We start from the raw sequence: 18,256 nt of genomic DNA, 5'->3' as shown, positions 1-18,256 counted from the left end.
AGTGAAGGGCTGGGCTTGCTGCTGCTCTCCCCAGCATGATGTCTTCCTTTTTCAGCTGGGTTTCTCGTTGGAAATCTAGGTAGTGCATCAGTGAAGATTCTTTTGGCTACAAGTAACAAAGCATATGGTGGCATATGGAGGTGGGTGGTTTCAGGCTGGCTCAGCAACTTAGTGACATCATCAAGGCTTGGAGTGTTTGCATCCTTCTGCTCTGCCACCCTCAGTGGGTTGGCATGTTGTCTCATATAGCAAGATGGCTGCTGCAGCTCCAGGCATTACATCTTCATACAACTGTATCTGAAGACAAAAGGAAGGGAGCAGGGTTCCCTTCCCATACCCCTCCCCTCAACCAACCTCATGAGTGGGGAAAACACTTTCCTAGAAGCCTTCCAGCAAACTTCTCTTATGTCTCATTGACCAAAAACTGGCCACATCACTGCAAGGGAGGCTGGGAAACCAAATATTTCAGCCTGTGTCATGAGAAGTGGGTCTGACAGCAAAGAAAAAAGAGGAAACCAATAACTAAAGCATAGGCAACCAGCATCTGTCTCAGGGAAGGAAAAGATGTGAGGCATTCTGGTTAAAGATAGGCGTGAAAGAAACTTTTGGGAAATAGAGCCCTTGGATCATTTGAAAAGGTGAGGGCTGGGGTCCTGGGTACCTGGACCCTCTATACCTCTTCTGTATCAGTTAGAGTTTCATTTCCTTTTTAGTCACTAGAGACAGAAAACCTAACGCAAATTGGCTTAAACATACAGGGGACTTTATTGCTTATGTAAGTGAAGGCAGCCATCAGGTAAGCTTTGATCCAGCTGTTGAAACAATGTCATCATGGACTCAGTTTCTCTAGACCTTCCATTCTGCATTCCATAGTGTCTCCATCCTTCTCAGGCCCCACATGCTGTCTTCCCCACCATTGCAATCCCACAGACCCAAGATCTCTCCATGTGATGGGGAAGAGCAACCCAGCAGATCTAGACCTCACGTCTTGAGCCATATTATCCAGCAGACAAGCATCTCCTCTTGTGAATCCATACAGCGCTGGTAGTCACTCTATCATTAGCCTGACCAGGTCATGTGCCCACCTCTGAACCCGTCACGGTGAGAAATGGGCTATGCTGAGTGGCTTAAGCCAATCAGGGGCCATCTCTGTAATGGGTCAATTCCAGATCTACCACAGAGAAAGGAGAGGGCAGGAATGATGCGGGGGGTCAGCACCAGATGACCACAACCCTTTGCCCTCCACTCACCCAAATCCTTAATGACACTGACACCTGCAGGCAAAGACTTTGGAAAAAGGCGTTTATTGGTGTGGTGGTCTCAACACTCCCCATGAATCGGAACACACGGCCCCCAGGGCCCCCCGCCCCCTCCCTTGCCGCCCTCCCCCACCCCTCCCTGTCCCCTGGACCCTGGGAATGGAAGACAATGTGGGATGGGGCCCACGCCCCTGTCTGAGGTACAGTCACTGCCCCTTGCCCCCGCCCCTGCTCAGCCCTCTCCCCCCCAGCTCTGGGTGGTGTGGTTCAGGGTAGGTGTTTATAGAGGGTCTCCCGGGAGTGGGAGCTGGGGACTTGACATCTTGGTCTGGGCTCGGGATGTCTCCGTGATGCCTCTCTCCCTCGCTTTGTGTGATGTGGTGTGCAGGGTGGGGTATTCCTACAGTCAGAGCTGCAGTTACAGCCTCTCAGCACCCCCTCCTGATGACAGCTGCCCAACCTTGGGGGAACTAAACAGCCGGTCACCAGCTACAGGACCGCTGGAGCCAGGGGGCTATTGCTGGTCACAGTCGCCGTTGTGTGTGTGTGTGTGTCTATCTGAGTGTGTGTGAGGGCGGTCAGATCAGCCTTTGGGAGGTGCAGTTGGTGGAGAGGCCAGGGGGTGGTCGACCAGCAAGCCCACACCTGTGGACCGGCTGGAGGGGCGGAGGGCTGCTGGCTGGCGCTGCAGGTGGCCGGGGGGAGTGGGGGTGTGGGTAGGGCAAAGCACTGAGACAGACAGGTGACCACAGGCACCAGCCTGCCGGTTAAATGGAAGCACCGATTGGCCCAGGAGGGGGCCAGAAAGTCCAGGGTCGGGGGGACAGGGAAAGTGGGAAGGTCTCAGGCTGCTGAGCCAGTGATGGGGCCTCTGGCTGCAGGCAGCTGGTGGTTGACAGCAGGGAGGCCCGGAGCCAAGATGGAGATCCCCCACCTGCTCCCAAAGGCTGAATGACAGCTCAACAGGGGAGCGCGACACCCCTCCCCACTCCCAACCTGCCCGGGAAACACTGTCTCAAGAGGGAGGGGAGGGGCGGTGTGCGTGCATATATTGAGAAAGCAGGGAGCCTGGAAAACCTCTCCTCACAGCTTCTACCATGAAGCCCCCATACCTACCTCCAGCCAGAGGTGAGAGGCAGCAGGGTGGGGAGTGGTGGATGTAGGGGTGTTGGGGGAGGGAAGATCGCTGAGCCCCCTTCCCTACCCACCCACCCATCCACCCACCCACCCACACGTGGGCTCATCCTCACACACGCACTGCACACACGCAATCCAGTTGACAGCCTGAGCTAAGAGAGGGGTGTGGGGTGGCCGGGGGTGAGTCACAATCGGCAACGTGAAGGGTGGCGAGAATGGCTGTAGAAAGATGCATAATTTTGCGTTATCCCTCACAGTGATGGGTTCTCTAAGATCTTTCTCCTTCCTCTTCCTCCTCCTCCTCTCTTCCTCCTCGGTGGCCGAGAGCTCTTCCGCCCCCTCGAGACCCACGGCGCTTGCTCCCCGTTTTCTCTCCCTCTCGGCCTCAGGCCCCCCCGCAAGGGGAGGGAGCTGCTCTGGGTTCTTCCTACATCCTCCACCACAGCCAGCCCAGGGCGGAGAGGAGCGTCAGGGGCCCTGGGGGCCTCGGGGCCGAGTTCTCCAGGGATCCTGGGCCTGGGGAAAGAGAGAGGGTCACGGGAGGAGGCCCGGGAGGGGGAGACGCTTTGTCTCTGCGTTGGTCTTTGAGGGTCTCCTCTGAGCCTTCCTCTCCAGGGGGCTCTCTGGACCTCTTTCACCCAGCGCGCCTGCTCTTCCAACTCTGTTCATCTTGCCGAGCATTTGTCTTTCTCTGCGGCTCAGTCTCTCTAACCTCCCTGTCTTTCTCAGATCTCCATGTTGTTTTCATGGTCTCAGCCTGGGGCTCTCGGTGTCTGTCTTTCTGTCCTACAGTTTCCGTCTATCCAGCACTGTCACCGATGGTCTTAGAATCTACACGTCCACAATTGCGCTCTTGACTTTTCTCTCCCAGGCTGGCTACTGCTCTCCCCGCCCCCCAATATTTCTCCATTTCAATACTTCATACATCCCCATCCACCCAGCTACTCGAGCCAAAACTGGAATCACCTCAACCCCCCTTCTCTCCACTTCCAGAACATCTCCGGGACACAGAGACTGTGCCACCCCACTGCTCCTGGCCTAGGTTAGGCAGCAGCCTCCACTCTGGTCTTGCTGCCTCCATCTTGCGCCCACTACAGTCCACCTCTCGAATAGCAGTCTAAGTGATTCTTTTTAGAAGCGTCAACCACATGTCGTCATTCTCTTGCTTAACAGCCTCCAGTGGCCTCGTCCTGCTGTAGGATAAAATCCCAAATCCTTACCACGGCCCATGAGACTGGCTCTCCCTTCCTCTTCAACCTCAGGTTCCACGTGATCACTCTGCTCCCGTCCTGCTAGCCTCCTGGCTGTGCCTTTGCACATGCTGTTCCCTCTGCCTGCAGAGCTCTTCTCGCAGGTCTCCCCAGGGTGGGCTTCCTCTTACCGTTCACGTCTCAGTTCAAATGTTACCCCCTCCAGGAAGCTTTCTCTGAGGAGCTTATCAAATGCTACCATCCCCAATCCTATTATTTATTTTCTCCGTAGCCCTTATGGATATCCAAAATTATTTTTTGCTTATTTATGTGGGTACGTATTTGTTTGCTTTTTATTTTATGTGTCTAGTTGTCTATTGTTTTTCTACTACTACCAGACCATAAGCTCTATGAGTCCCTGGACCTTGTCTCTTTTGTGCATCGCTGTGTCCCCACCACCCGACCCTTAGCGGGCCCTCAATGAATTGATATTCATTGAGGGGATCAGTTTCTTGCTCAGTCCCATTGCTTGAGTCTCTGTGTCTCCCTCTTTCCTAGGGTCAGTGTCAGTCTGGGGCGGTCCCACTGTGTCCACCGCCCCGGCCCCACCCACTCTGTATGGCCCCGCCCATTCCACCCAGGCCTCGCCCACTCCGCCAGGTCCCGCCCAATCGTATGGCCCCGCCCACGGCGCCCAGGCCCCGCCCCCCCGCCACACGGCCGCCACGCTGGACGCACGCAGGAGCCGCATGGAGGCGCTGGATGCTCCGAGCCGGTTGGCGGCGCGACACGTGTAGTTGCCGTAATGCCGGGCGCTCACGTTGGCGAAGAGAAGCATCGAGCGGGTGCGCTCCGTCTGCACCTTCAGGCCCTCGGCGGTGCCGCTGCTCAGCCTGCCGGGGACCCGGGTCGGGGACCCGGGTCAGGGACCGGGTCGTGGGACCCCGGCCGCGACCCCCTCGGGGAGCAGAGCCCAATCCCTGACTCTCAGGATCCCCGATTCCCTGGACACCCTGCATTCTGCCCCCCTACCCCAGCGACCCTTAGCCTCGGGTTCTAGCTCCGTGGACCCCGGGCCGCTCCCACCGACGCCCCTCTGCAGGCACCCTAGCCGCTCAGGGACACTGGACTCTCCCGGTGCGTGCCCCGAATCTCTAGGGGCTCCTAGACCCTGCTGGACCCCTGCCCCAGTGGTCCCCTAAAGTTTCCCACCAGATCCTCAGCATCGACCCCGACCATCTCCCTGAATAGCCTGGAGCCCCAGCGTTAATCATCGTGGGACCCAAGTTTCCACTAAGTCTCCACAATCTCGCTGGGGCCCAGTGGACCCCATCACCTAGAAGCTGGATCCCCCAGTTCTCAGGACCTAGGACTCGGCTACCTTCCGTGCCCTCCCTCCCCCGGTCCAAGGGACCAAGGACCCCCCTGCCCATCCCCCGCCAGTGCTGTCCTCACAGTCTGTCATCCTTGTACCACTGGAAGTCCGCGGGGGGCACCGCCATGGCTTCGCAGCGCAGGAGGGCGGCCCGGCCCAGGGCGGTGCGGGCGCTGGTCACGTCCGTGATGGTGGGAGGATCTGCGAGGACCGAGAGTCAGCGGATTCTCCTAGCCAGGTGGGGACTAAGGGGTCCCGGCCCCAGCCCGCTCCTCCTTCCTTCCCAGGAGTCCAGGTCCCCAGCCCCTCCCCCCTCAGCCCCTTCCTCCCCCTCAGCCCCTTCCTCCCCAGGGACCAGGGTCGCTCCCCTTTCGTGCCCGGTGCCAGGGGTGCTCACAGTTGACTGTGACCAGCACGCGGCGGCTGTCGGGCGCCGAGTTAACCCCGTTGTGAGTCACGCACTCATACTCTCCGGCCTGGCCCCTCTGGATGTCGGAAATCTCAAGGATCTCGCCCTCGGAGGTGAAGCCGTCTGTGGGGGAGGGGAGGGCAGGGGGCGGGGCCGGACACAAACACTTAACACGGGACAACACGGCACAACACGGACACACATCAGCGGGGCGGGCACCGCTGGGCCTCGGATGCCCGGGTCAGTGGGGGCCTCCTGGTAGGGGCGGGGCAGGGAGTGAGGTTCTGGGGCCTAGTAATTAGAACTCACTGAGGAGGGTCCTAGAATTTGGGGGCTCAGGAGATCCAGTGATCTAGGAGCTCATGACCCAGCTTATTGGGCTCAGAGGACCCAGTGGGGAGGATCCCGGGATTTGGGGGCTCAGAAAGATCCAGGGAATACAGACACAATGGGGGAAGGTCCAGAGTTCTGGGATCTAGCTCTGGGGGTCCAGGGAATCAAGATCTGGTGATTGGGATCAGCAATCCAGATATCTGGAGTCTTATGACAGATCACCAGGCTCAGAAGACCCTTTGGGACTCAGGGCATCTGGGGATCCAGGATCTCAAGAGCAAGATTGTGGGGCTCAGATGACCCAGTGGGGGAGGATCTAGGGATCTGAGACCTGACTATCAGGTTCTTGGCTCTCAGGGGATTCAGTGATTGGCACCATTGGCCTCCAAAGACCCAGCAAATGCTGATCTAGGGATCTGAGAAATGGTGGTGGAGATCCAGGTGAAAAGGGTGTGGGAGATGTTCAGGCACCTCAGCACTATGTTTGGGGGCAGCCTAGAGCACTGGTTCTCAGCTCCATCATCAGAATCTCCTGAAGGGCTTGTTAAAGCAGACTGTGGTGGTGGTTGGGGGCAGTTTCTGATTCATTAGATCTGAATGGACCCAAGAATGTGCATTTCCAGCAAGTTCCCAGTGGTGCTGATGCTGCGGGTCTGGAGACCACACTTTGTAATTATTTATTTATTTATTTTTCCCCCAAAGCCCCAGTAGATAGTTGCATGTCATAGCTGCACAACCTTCTAGTTGCTGTATGTGGGACGCGGCCTCAGCGTGGCCGGAGAAGTGGCGCGTTGGTGCGCGCCCGGGATCCTAACCCGGGCTGCCAGCAGCGGAGCATGCGCACTTAACCGCTAAGCCACGGGGCCGGCCCTGGAGACCACACTTTGAAAACCTCTGGGCTGGAGCATCCCGCAGAGGAGATAAAGTGATGTGACCAGGAGACCGGAACGTGGGTGGGGCCACTGGCTATAACCTGGCTCAGCCATCTAGGGGTGGGGATCTGAGTCCAGAAGAATCCTGTGGGCTGGGGGGAGAGACTGGGGATTCTGGGGGTAGGGATGCGGTGGGGCAAGCTGGGGTCTAGCTGGGGATCAGGGTGGGAGGGGTAATCAAGTCATCACAAGGGTTGAGGGGATCAGCAATGGGGGAAGGGGGATTCTCGGAATCTAGCCAGGGATACGGGGAGTCAAGGGGCCCAGACTGTGGAATGGTGGAAGGGGCTTTGGGTCAGGGGTGGGGTCCTTACCTCGGAGCTGCCTCCAGGTGACCGTGGGCTCCGGCCTCCCCACAGCCAGGCAAAGCAGGTTCACATTGCCCCCCTCATTCACCGTCACAGGCGAGGAGATATTCACGATGCGGGCGGGGACTGTAGATCGGTGAAGGGAGAGGTCAAGGAGAGGCTGGATATGGGCTCCCAAGACCCAGGAGTCCAGGCCCCCAGCCCCTCCTCCCTCAGACCCAGGAGTCCAGGGTCCCCAGCCCCTCCTCCCTCAGACCCAGGAGTCCGGGCTCCCAGGCCCTCCTCCCTCAGACCCAGGGGTCAGGGCTCCCAGCGCCTCCTCCCTCAGACCCAGGAGTCCGGGCTCCCAGGCCCTCCTCCCTCAGACCCAGGGGTCAGGGCTCCCAGCGCCTCCTCCCTCAGACCCGGGAGTCCAGCCGATATTCTCTCTGTCTTTCTGTAAGAATTCCTCTGTGTTTCTCCCTCGCCTCTGGGTCTGGCTCCTTGTCTACCTGCTGGTCCTCTGTCTTTCTCCTTCTTTCTCGGTCTCTGTCTCTCTCTCCACCTCCATCCTAACTAGGTTTCTCTATCTTCTGGTCTGAATTCTTCCCTCCCATCTCTGTCTATTTTTATTTATTTATTCATCATTATTATTTTGAAAAATTAATTTAACAAATACTCTTACGGTGCTTACTGGGTGGTAGACCCTGTTCTAAGCGTTTTTACAAAAATTAACTCATTAAGCCCTCATTACCCCCCTCTGGGGTAGATGTTGTGATAGTCATCAATTCTAACACATGAGGGTGTTTTCTTCCCCCTATTTGAACATTTTTCCAATCAGGATGGCCTTACGATGTAGGATGCCAGAGTTTAATTGGCAGGTTTTTTTTTCCTTTTTTAGCAGAGCATAAAATAAAAGTGCCCCTTCCAATTGACGATGTCTTGGATTTGAAGCATGGTGGCGTCATCCCGTCTTGCAGATGAGGAGTCGAGACTGCCCCACTTGCTCAGCGTCCCTCGGCTGGTGGGGAGTGGTGCCGAGGTTGGAACCTGGGCGGTCTGGCCCCAGGGTTGGGGTTGTCATGGCTCCGCTGGCCTGTCTCTGGGTCCCCGTCTCTCTGAGTGGTCCCTGCCCTCCAGACCACTTCTGATGCCACAGGAGGCAGCCTCCTGAGCTCCGTCCCCCATCCCTCTCTCTGCCTCCTGCCCCTCTGTGGATCTCTCCAGCTCCACCTCTCCTGCTCTGAATTCTGGCGCATCTGGCCACGTGCGACTTGCCTCTGCACACCTGACTCATTTTCTCCCCGTGCCCCTGCACATGCTGTTCCTTTTCCAGTACCAGCTCTGCCCCCAGCTGAAGGTCTTAGCGCAGACATTATGTCTGGGAAGCCGCCTCTCCTTGGAAAGTCACCTCCAAAGGGGCTTGGACAGCTTGCCTGGCTCCTTCTCTATCTCCAGCGCCTAGAGCAATGCTTGTACACAGTAGGTGCTCAATAAACAGGGCTAAGCGAATGAATGTGGTCTTCCTCTGAGCACCCCCTCACCCTGTAGCTCTCCTGCCCTAGAAGCTGTCATGCTGAAGGTCCCCTCCCTCTGCTTGGCTGAAATCCTCAAGGGCAGGGTGTATCTGCCTTCCACATGCATGTATTCCTAGGATCGGGGAGCAGGCACTTGGTGAGTACATAAAAGTCCCCTGCCCCCCAGGGCCCCTGCTGAGGGCTCACCATGGACGATGAGGTAGACCTGAGTGGTGTACGGCTGGTGGCGGGTCTGGAAGGAGCAGGTGTAGAGGCCCTCATCGCCCAGCCCCACCTGGGTGATGAGGATGGAGAACTCCTCCGGCGTGTTGATGAGCAGCCGCACCCGCGGGTCGCTGGTCCAGCGGTCGTTGCCCGCGTACAGGATGTTGGAGCGGTTTAGCCAGGCCACGCGGGTCACATGCTCATCGATGAAGCAGCTGTAGGGGAGGACGAGGGGAGGAAGGTTCTTCTCTCCCCACCCCAGCCTGGCCCTCCAGGTTCCTCCATCATGGGGCTTGGATGGGGGAGAGGAAGGCCCACTACATCTCCAGTTCACGCTGCTGTCCTGTGCGCCAGAGGTGACTGCCCACTCTATAGGTGGATAACCTGAGCCTCAGAGAGGGAAAGCTGTGAGCCCAAGTGCACAACAGAATGGTAGCTGATGGTTACTGAGTGATTGCTGTGTGCCAGAGACCTGAAAGGAAGTGTCTGGGGCATTCTGGGAGAGAGGGACAGAGATGCAGAGAGATGAGGGATAGGGACCCAGAGAGAGGGGGACAGAGACCCAGAGAGAGGGGGACAAGGACCTGGTGGGGGGGACAGGGACCCAGAGTGGGGAGAGGCAGAGTCTGGGGAATAATAGTCCTGGCTCTCACGTATTAAGCACTCATAGACGTGGTCCCTAAGCTGGGGTGTGTGTACAAACTCTTGAATCCTCACAACACCCCACGCAGTGGTTACCATTCCTCTGCCCATTTGACATATGAGGACACTGAGGCCCAGGGGTGGAGCTGGGCCCAGAGTCTGTTCCGCTGACATGGGAGGTGCCAGGCTGTGCCCTCAGGTCGGGGTTGCTTTCCCCTAAGGAAGGTGAGGGGCAGGACTGCAGTCTCTGGGGGATCTTCCGAGTCTCCGCAGCGGGAGGTACCTGAGGGTGGCGTTGTCGCCTTCGCACACCGTGTAGTTGTCCGCAGGAGAGCTGAACTCCAGGCTCTGGGACAGCAGCCCTGCGGACGGGAAGGGAGAGCCAGTTCAGCCTGGTAGCCCGGCAGGGCCTGGGCTGGAGACTGCCAGCCCTTGGCATGGCAGGGACCGTACACATGTGCACACACGAGTGCGCACACATGCATACACTCTTGCAGACACAGACGTTTCCCACACCCACTGGCACACACATTCATTGATGTCTCCAGAGACACACACATGGCAGACACACTCAGAGCAGACACACGCAACATGTACCTTCCCACAGGCCCACACTGACTCAGACTGGGACACGCAAACCTACACACCTCCAGGGACAACACCCCAATCACAGCACACATACACATGTGTATGTACGCACAAACACATGTACACCAATCCACACATATACATACACATGTACACACATACACATATGCACAGATACTGTGTACAGAGACACATATACGTATGTACAGATTCACAATCACATAAATACTCATGCACAAAGAGACATACACAGATACATCTACGTGCACAGATACACGTGTACACAGACATACACATGCATATGGGCATACACGTGTGCACATACATATTCACACTGTACACACGCACAGATTCAAGAATACATAGATACATATACATACGCAGATGTGCACAGATACACATGCAGCAAACACATACATGGGCACACATGCACAGATTCATGAGTACATAGATACATACATGTGCACATAGATACATGTGCATATGCATCAAACACATGCACACAGATAGATACATGCATGTACACACATTAATTCAGAAATATATCGAAAGACATACACACAGACCCAGCTGCATGCAGATACTCCACACCCACATATGTGGACACAGACATAAAGGCACACAGATGCGAGCACATGCACACAAACACAGATGCATGCGTATGTCCATGCAGACACACATCTATCACAGACGCACAGACACACCCTTAGGCACGGTGGACAGCCACACACAAACCTTCGCAGACACACCCATGTGCCATGCTCACCAAGGCACACTCACAGATGCACACCCACGCCTGCCTGCACACTCCAGCACAGCTCACAGGCCCCACTGCCCAGCAGAGCCCCCACCCCCACCCGTTCATCTCTCTGTGGAGGGTGGCCAGCAGGCTGGACCGGGGCCAGGGAGTGGGGGCTGGGCATGCGGAGGCGGTGGCTGGAGACAGCACCAGGCAGGGGAGAGGAGGAGGCCAGATGACCTTGGACGCCTGGGCTCTGCCCTGCCCTCCGCCCCAGGATGAGGAGCTAATTAATCTAATGAATTAATTGCCTGTGCCGCCCCAATGACTCCCAGGGGCCCTCTCCATCACAGCCCCTCAGGACGGGGCTGGGCAGAGCCAGTGTGGTGGGCTACCCAGGCCCGCCTGCAGCCCCTCACCCTGGGCTCACCCAGGCCAGAGATACTCCTGGGCTTTGAAGAGCCCTGGAAGGAGGGAAGGGGCTGGCCCTCCCCGAGTTGTGCAGAGTAGACGCGGCCACACACAGCCCTAGTAACAGCCGGAGACGACCAGGGGACAGACACACACACACAGTCACCAGGGCCCAGGAAAGATGCACAGAACCAGCACAAGGCCAGGAAACAGTTCCACACACTCAGTCACACACAAGGCGATGGGCGTTGCTCAGAGGTACAGGCGCACACACACATGCTGACACACACAGCTCAGGACACACACCCAGCAGAAGGTCAGCCAGAGAAGACAGCTGTCTTCCAGAAGCACTCCTGTTGTCAGGTTCAGCCACAGAGGGACAGCCGCAGGCCAAGCAGCCATTGCACACCAAGTCATCACACCAGATACAACTGGATCCACACGGTTACACTGACACCGACAGCCCCACACATGCAGGTGCAAAGTCCACACACAGTTACAGCCCTACCCAGAGGACTGTCACACACGCATGTGCAGACACACAAACGCTTGTCTAATCGGTCACACTGACACTACCAGCCCGAGGGCTATGCTCATCCCCAGCCACCACTCTGGAAATTCATGCAGAAAACTACAGCTACACCGTGACAGGCTCTCAAATACAAAGGGGCTGCCCTGGGCCAAGAATCGAGTGCGTACAGTCACTCTGTCACCTGTGATCAGATCACACACGGCCACATCCACACAGCCCCCGCAGGATTTGTCATACTCCTGGTCACACACATCCTAGGCCAGGGCCTCGGCACCAGTGACATTTGGGGCCGGATGATTCTTCATTGTGGGCGTCTGTCCTGTGCGTTGTAGGATGCTCAGCGGCATCCCTGGCATCCACCCTCTAGACACCAGCATCTCCCCTACCCCACAGTGGTGACAACCCAAAACGCCCCCGGACATTGCCAGATGCCCCATAGGGGGCAAAATCATAGCCCACCCACGACAGCCACTGTCCAAAGTTAAAGGAGGGGGACCCCTCCTGGGGTTGAAGAGGGAGCTGTCCAAGGTGCCCCCAAAGCTTCAGGGAACCCAGGGCTCCTGGGCTCAGCCTGATTTCAACCAGGTGCCACCCACGGGGGCTGGGCCCACAAACCAGGGCCCTGGGTGAGGAGTGGACCCCACAGAGGCAGGCAGGACCCTCACCAAATGTGCTGGCAGACAGAAATACAGACAGACACACACCCCTTGCCAGAGGGATCTTTCCAACACTCGGAGCTGCCCCCACCCCTCTCGTGGCCCCCTATTTCCCCCGGCCCCTCGGCCTGGCGTCCAGGGCAATGGACTCCCTCTGTTGCCTCATCTCCCCTGGTGCATGTGCAGCCCAGCTCTGTGTTACCCAATTTTCTCCCCATCCCTCTGTCCTATAGTTTCCTGTCAAAACGCTTCTTCTCCAGGGACCTCATGGAGTGGGGCCTCTAGGACAGACAGCCCAGCTGAGCCCATCTGAGCTCCTGTCCTGGCGGGGCCTGGCTCAGACCATCTGTGTCCCCAGCATACCCAGCTCGGGGCCTGGCTCAGGGCAGTCCCAGGAGACGCGTGATGAAGGAATCCAGGTTTCAGTGGGTCTTTGATTCCTCACCTGTGTGTCTATGAATTTGGATGTCCTGGGTCCATGTATCTGTCTCCCGCAATTCCCAGACTCCAGGATCAGGAGGCCCCTCTGTGCTGTGTGACCTGGGCAAGTCCTTTCCCCTCTCTGGGCTTGTAATGAGGGTGGGGGTCAGGTTAGCCACTCCACCACACACTCTGTCCGTGGGCCTGGCTCCTCCCTCGGTCTCAGTCCCGATCTCCCTGGACTGTGTCTAGGTCTGCTTCCTTCACCAGATGGGAGCCCCTCCAAGACTCCGGCATCGTTAGAGGAGCTCCCACAGGAGGCCTCAAGAGATGTTTAATGAATAAATAAAGAAGCCAGTGCACACGAGGTCCACTCTGTAGGAATTCTGCTTGGAAAACTGACTCAGTTCTGGGATGCCCTCCCTGCCGCTTCAGGCCTGGTCTGTGTTCCCACAATGCCTGGACTACCTCTGTTAGAGCTAAGAGCACACTGTGGTGACTGTCTGTCTGTCTCCCCCAGCAGACTAGAAGTTTCTTGAGGGCAGAGCCTGGGTCTGACTCAGGTCTATGTCCCCAGCATTTTGCAGCACAGGGCCTGGCCCCCAGGAAGACTTGGGAAATATTTGTTGAACGAGTGAATGTAAATGGATGCCTGAGACACACTTCTCCAACTCTTGAACTCCTACTCATTCTTCAAGACCCAAACTCAAATGCCCCCTCCTCTAGGAGGACCTCCCTGATTGTTCAAGGCAGAGAGCCCTCACTCCCTCTTTTGGGCACCATCTGACTCAGCTGGGACAGTGTCCAGGGGTGCCTCCCCCACCTGACCAGGAGTTCCCTGAGAGCCTGAACCTTGGCTGTGTCCCCTGGAGATGGGCTTAGCTCAGAGCAGGGAAGTGTTTGTAGAGGGAATGGATGGTGTCTAGAGACGGGATAAGAAAACCCTGAGGTGCCTGGGCTGGAAGATCAAATGTCTGTCCCACCATTTCCTGGTTGGGTGACCTCTGGACAGCCTGAGCCTCAGTTTCCCCATTTGTAAAAGGAGAAAAATAATAGTTCTTCCCTCTGAGGGTTTTTGTGAGGGATTCTATGAGGACATGCAAACAAATCGTTTAGCTCAGCACTTAGCATGCAGAAAGGGCCCAATAAATGCTGGCTGTTCCTAACAGCACCTTCTTTTTAAAGAAACAGCATTGCTCTCCCTCGCTCGGCGTCAGTCTCCGGGGGGTGGGTGGGGGAGGGCAGGGTGTGTCTGGGTTGTAGGTTGCTCTTTGCCCAGCACCCATCCCCGAGTCAGCGGCTCACGTACAGATGCCTGCCAGCATCCGCTCTGACACTCCCAGGCCAGCACAGCCAGGCCACTGGGAGGACGGACCGGGGAGCCAGGCTGCCCGGGGTTCAAATCCCAGCTCTGCCCCTGAGTTGCACAAGTTACTTTACCTCCCTGGGACTCAGTTTCCCCACCTGTAAGCAGGGAAGATCATCGTGCCTCCCTCATCGGGTTGCAGGGGAGGATGAAAAGAGGTCATCCGAGTAACGGGTTTAATACAGCGCCTGCTAGTTAAGTGTGTGCAAACAGCTGCACATGTGTTGGCTGAGAGGATGATTACACGGCAGGTGCCAGCCTGTTGGTCCAGTGGTGACTGGAGGGACCACACGGGCTTCTGCCAGTCCAGACTAGTGGCCCTCATAGCTGTCTGATAAATCAAGGGATGAAGGGTGAAGGTAGGTGAGTTCCCTTCCCTTAAGAGAGAAAGGGATATCTAACGACCTTGAGTTGGGGATAAGAACCTCCAGCCACCCCTTGAAGGAACTTAGGTGAAGCTGGGACCTTCCAATGGGGGGATGCTTAGATTCCACAGTTCTAGAACCCACAGGTGGGGAACCCGAGGCCCAGGAAGGAGTGTGAGCTTGTGGTGGTCACTCAGAGCTAGTGGCAGGAGTGTGGCTGGACCCAGGGAGGGGTGGGGGACACGATGGGAGAGGGTGTGTGGCTCTAGCAGAGCAGAGCTGTGAGAAGGGGCTGGGCCTGGCCTTGCAGGTACTGAGAAACCCCCAGACCCCTCTTCCTCTTTGCTGACCTCAGAAATCTAGGGGCCCTTGTATCACTGACACCCAGAGCCTGACGCTGACCAAGAGCCCTGGAACTTTCCACAACACCTTGGCCACTCCCTGGCTGGTTCCCACCTCAGGGTCTTTGCCTCTGCTTTTCCTTGGGATCTTTCATAGGCTGACTTCTCTCCTTTCAGTCTGAACTCCAGTCTTAGCTGCTCAGAGACGGCGCCCTCGACCACCTGAGCCCACATGGCCAACTCGTCCCCCAAGTCACACTTATTTTCTTTACATTCCCCGTCACTCTCTGAAATTACCTGTTTACTTGCTTGCTTGTTTTTAGGTTTTGTTTCAGTTTTTGATCTCTGTCCATCCCACTAGGATGTAAGCACCATGAGGGCAGTGATTTCATCTGGCTCACTCACTGCTGTGTATATACAGACCCCCAGGGCCTAGAATGGCCACTATGCGCTCAGTGAATACATGTCACATGAACCAGTGAGGCAGAGCCCACGGTCCAGACAAACCAGGTGCCCAGAGGGCCCATAGAGAACGGCCTACATATGCAGGTTCACCCTGCCCCCTCTCCATCTGACACAGCCACACCACCCACGAGGGAGCAAAGGAAATGCCCCACGTCACTTGCTGCCGCTACTTTTGTAAGTGAGTGAGTGTGTGTGTTGTGATGGCAGAAAGAATCAAAAATAAAAATAGAGATAGAACAATATCTACGGATGCTGGGGAGGTAAAGTGGAAAAAATCCAGTTGCAGAGAAATAGGTTTATTTTGTTTCTATCTTGGGGAAAACATCAACAAACCAACCATCCCGTTACATCTGCTGCGTGTCTGACTGTGTAAGTGAGAGAGAGCTGTGGGAGGATGTGCTCGGGCTGAGAGTGGGTTTGGGGAGGGTGGGGCGGGGCGAGATGGGGTTTGCTCTTACAAATATTTGTAGTGGACTGTTCACTTGCACGTATTCCTCCCCAATTTGGAAAACACCAAATGAATAAAAGAGAAGAGAGAAGAATATGCAATTTAGTATATCTGGCCATGGGTTTTTTCTCAGAGAGCCTGACTGTTAGTGGGTGGGTAGGTGGGGCTTCGAGTTCTGTCTCAGCTCACCCCTGCCCCATCCCCTTCTGCCCTCAGTCCTCAGATGGGGAACTGAAGGCCCAGAGGTGGGAAATGACTCGCCCTAGGTCACAGGCCACCTACTAGCTCCACTATGCTCCCAGCCCAGGATGTGTGTCCCACAGTGATTTCTGGGGTCCTGGAGTCCAAGTGCAAAGTGCGAAGTTTTCTTGAGAGTAAAGGGAGAGAAAGAGGAGTGGGGAGGTGAAGGGAGAGAGGAGGGAGTAAGGGGAGGAGAGGGGGAAGGGAGAAAGCAAGAGACAAGGGAAGGACAAGGAGAAAATGAGAGGTGCCCTGACTGAGATGGGACGTGAATTCCTAGAGGCGAATGGGGACCCAGGCTCGTGTGAGGGAACCAGGAAGAGACAGACACACATGTGGTGTGACAATGGGAACCAGTTCCAGAGGCAGGAGGGACAGATGTGAAACTGTGCTGAGACCAGCAGCAGGGACAGAGAGACAGAGACACAGAGAAAGAGACAAATGGAATGTCACCCAGAGCTCAGGAGCCTCCGGAAATGGCCGAGACCCTGAGAGACCTAAAGAAACAAGTGACAGAGACAGAGAGACACAGACAGGCAGTCAGAAAGTCAGACAGCCGTTCAGACAGGTCGGGTGGGAGGAGCGCTCAGACAGTCTGCACTAGGGAGGGACTCACACTCCGACCCGCTAGGGCCGAGGCCGGGCATCTCTGCCTGTGCAGACCGGCGTCCTGCATGCACGGGGCAGTGTTTGACTGGGTGTCTGCAGGTGCAGCTCAGGGTCAGACTCGGTGACTGCTGTTTATGTGGCTGTGCGTGACCCAGTGTGTGTGGGCAGGAGGCCAAGAGGGGATGCCTGTTGGGGGCTCTAGATTGTCCCCAATCATGTGTCCCTGACTCTGTGATCCTTGGTTCAGGGCAGGGCCTGGGAGAATCCTCCAGAAGCACTGAACTAACCCCGTTCCCTGCCTCCTGCCTCTTGCTGTCCCCTCCCCTTCCTTAGGGGGCATCTCCTGGACCATCCCCAGCCTGCCAGCCTGCTGGGAAGACACAAGGTCCAGCTACACGTCCTCCATCCAGAGACTCCAGTTCACCCCCTGAGGCCCCCACTTTCCATTCTCCCTTCCCTGCTCCACACACCAACCCCCAGCATCCACCCTACCAGGGCTTAGATTAACCCTTTGACCCTGTGTTAACCCTTCCCTGCTCTCCAAGTGGACCCTCCCTTCTCAATCTGCTCATCTCTCAACCCCTGTCCCGCCACGGGAAGCCAGATATTCAGCCAGAGCTTCCCACATCTGAGTCCCCAGCCCAGCACCCCAAACTTCCTGGATCACCAGCTCCATTCCCCCACATAACTGCAACCCCCCAAACACCAACACTTTCTCCTGACCTAGATGACCCAGCTGGGGAATTCCAGCCCCTTCCCAGCTGGGAGACCAGACCCCTCCCCGCTTCTTTCCCTGGCCCTGGAACAGAGGTCTGTGGACACCCCTGCCCCCTCTTACCTACCCTGGGAAGACACCATCCCCCCACCTTTGCCCAGAGACTCCTATCCCAGCCTTCAGGCCAGGACCCCCACAGGGACCCTCTCTATGCAGAGAAGAAGCCCCCAACAGGGTATCCCCCTCTTTCCCCCCCACAACCCAACTCAGTTCAGAGATCCTGCCCGGGGTTCTAATCCCCCTCATCTAATCCGGAGCCGCAGACTCCCGCCCCCAGGCTGGGACCAGGTGCCCGCGACCCCCTTGCCGGCCGGGAGCAGCAGACCTCCGCCCCTAGGCCCAGACTCAGGCGACAAGACGCGGACCCCCGCCCCCGGGCACGGATCCAGACGTCCGAGGACCCCCTTCCCAGACAGGGGACGCAGCCCCCGCCCCCGGGGCCAGACCTCGGCGTCCCGGGGCCTCTCCTTCCCTGCCCGGATGCAGCCCCCCGCCCCCAATCCCCGCCCGGGACCCTGGCGTCCGGGCCGAGCCCCCCGCCCCCAGCGCTGCGGTACCTCTGCTGATGACGGCCAGGCCGGCCAGGGCGGCGGCGGCGAGAAGCCGGAGCCGGGCCCCGGGCGCAGGGGGGGGCATCGCGGCAGCGGCGGCGCAGAGGGGGAGGGGAAAGGGGGGGCCGGTCCGGGGCGCGCGAGGCCTGGGGGGAGAGGGGGAGGGGGAGGGGGACCCCGCCTGCGGCAGCACCGGCCCGGGGGGCGGCGGGGCGGGGGGAGGGGGCCGGGGGGCGCGACGAGGCAGCCGGAGCTGCTGCAGACCCGGGGAGGGGGGCGGTGCTGACGGGCAGGAAGACCGACCAATCAGGGGACGCAGGGGGCCGGGGAGGCGGGGCCGAGGGGGGGTGCTTGTTGGAGGGAGAGGCCTTTGTTACTGCGGCCCGGCCCCTACCCCCTCCTGCTCCGGACGTCCCCACGTCTTCCCACCTCGGATCCCCAGAA

The 18,256-nt window shown here is 57.6% G+C and overlaps 1 protein-coding gene across 1 annotated transcript; it reads right to left on the bottom strand.

The window, feature by feature from the left end:
• Positions 1 to 2,489: 2,489 nt before the first annotated feature.
• On the bottom strand, positions 2,490 to 18,008 carry IGLON5 (IgLON family member 5). The gene is made up of 8 exons (XM_087421240.1): positions 17,819 to 18,008; positions 9,590 to 9,668; positions 8,647 to 8,879; positions 6,950 to 7,069; positions 5,359 to 5,493; positions 5,042 to 5,162; positions 4,325 to 4,479; positions 2,490 to 2,912 (listed from the first exon to the last, which is right to left on the bottom strand). The coding sequence occupies exons 1-8, from the start codon at positions 17,895 to 17,897 to the stop codon at positions 2,824 to 2,826; spliced, it is 1,011 nt and encodes a 336-aa protein (XP_087277366.1). The 5' UTR covers positions 17,898 to 18,008; the 3' UTR covers positions 2,490 to 2,823.
• Between the last annotated feature and the right edge of the window lie 248 nt (positions 18,009 to 18,256).

This window comes from Ceratotherium simum, chromosome 33, assembly GCF_057802395.1.
Source record: "Ceratotherium simum simum isolate JZ-2026a chromosome 33, ASM5780239v1, whole genome shotgun sequence".
Taxonomy (NCBI): domain Eukaryota; kingdom Metazoa; phylum Chordata; class Mammalia; order Perissodactyla; family Rhinocerotidae; genus Ceratotherium; species Ceratotherium simum.
Note: the sequence above shows the minus strand (reverse complement) of the source record. Positions and strands in the feature narration are given on the sequence as shown.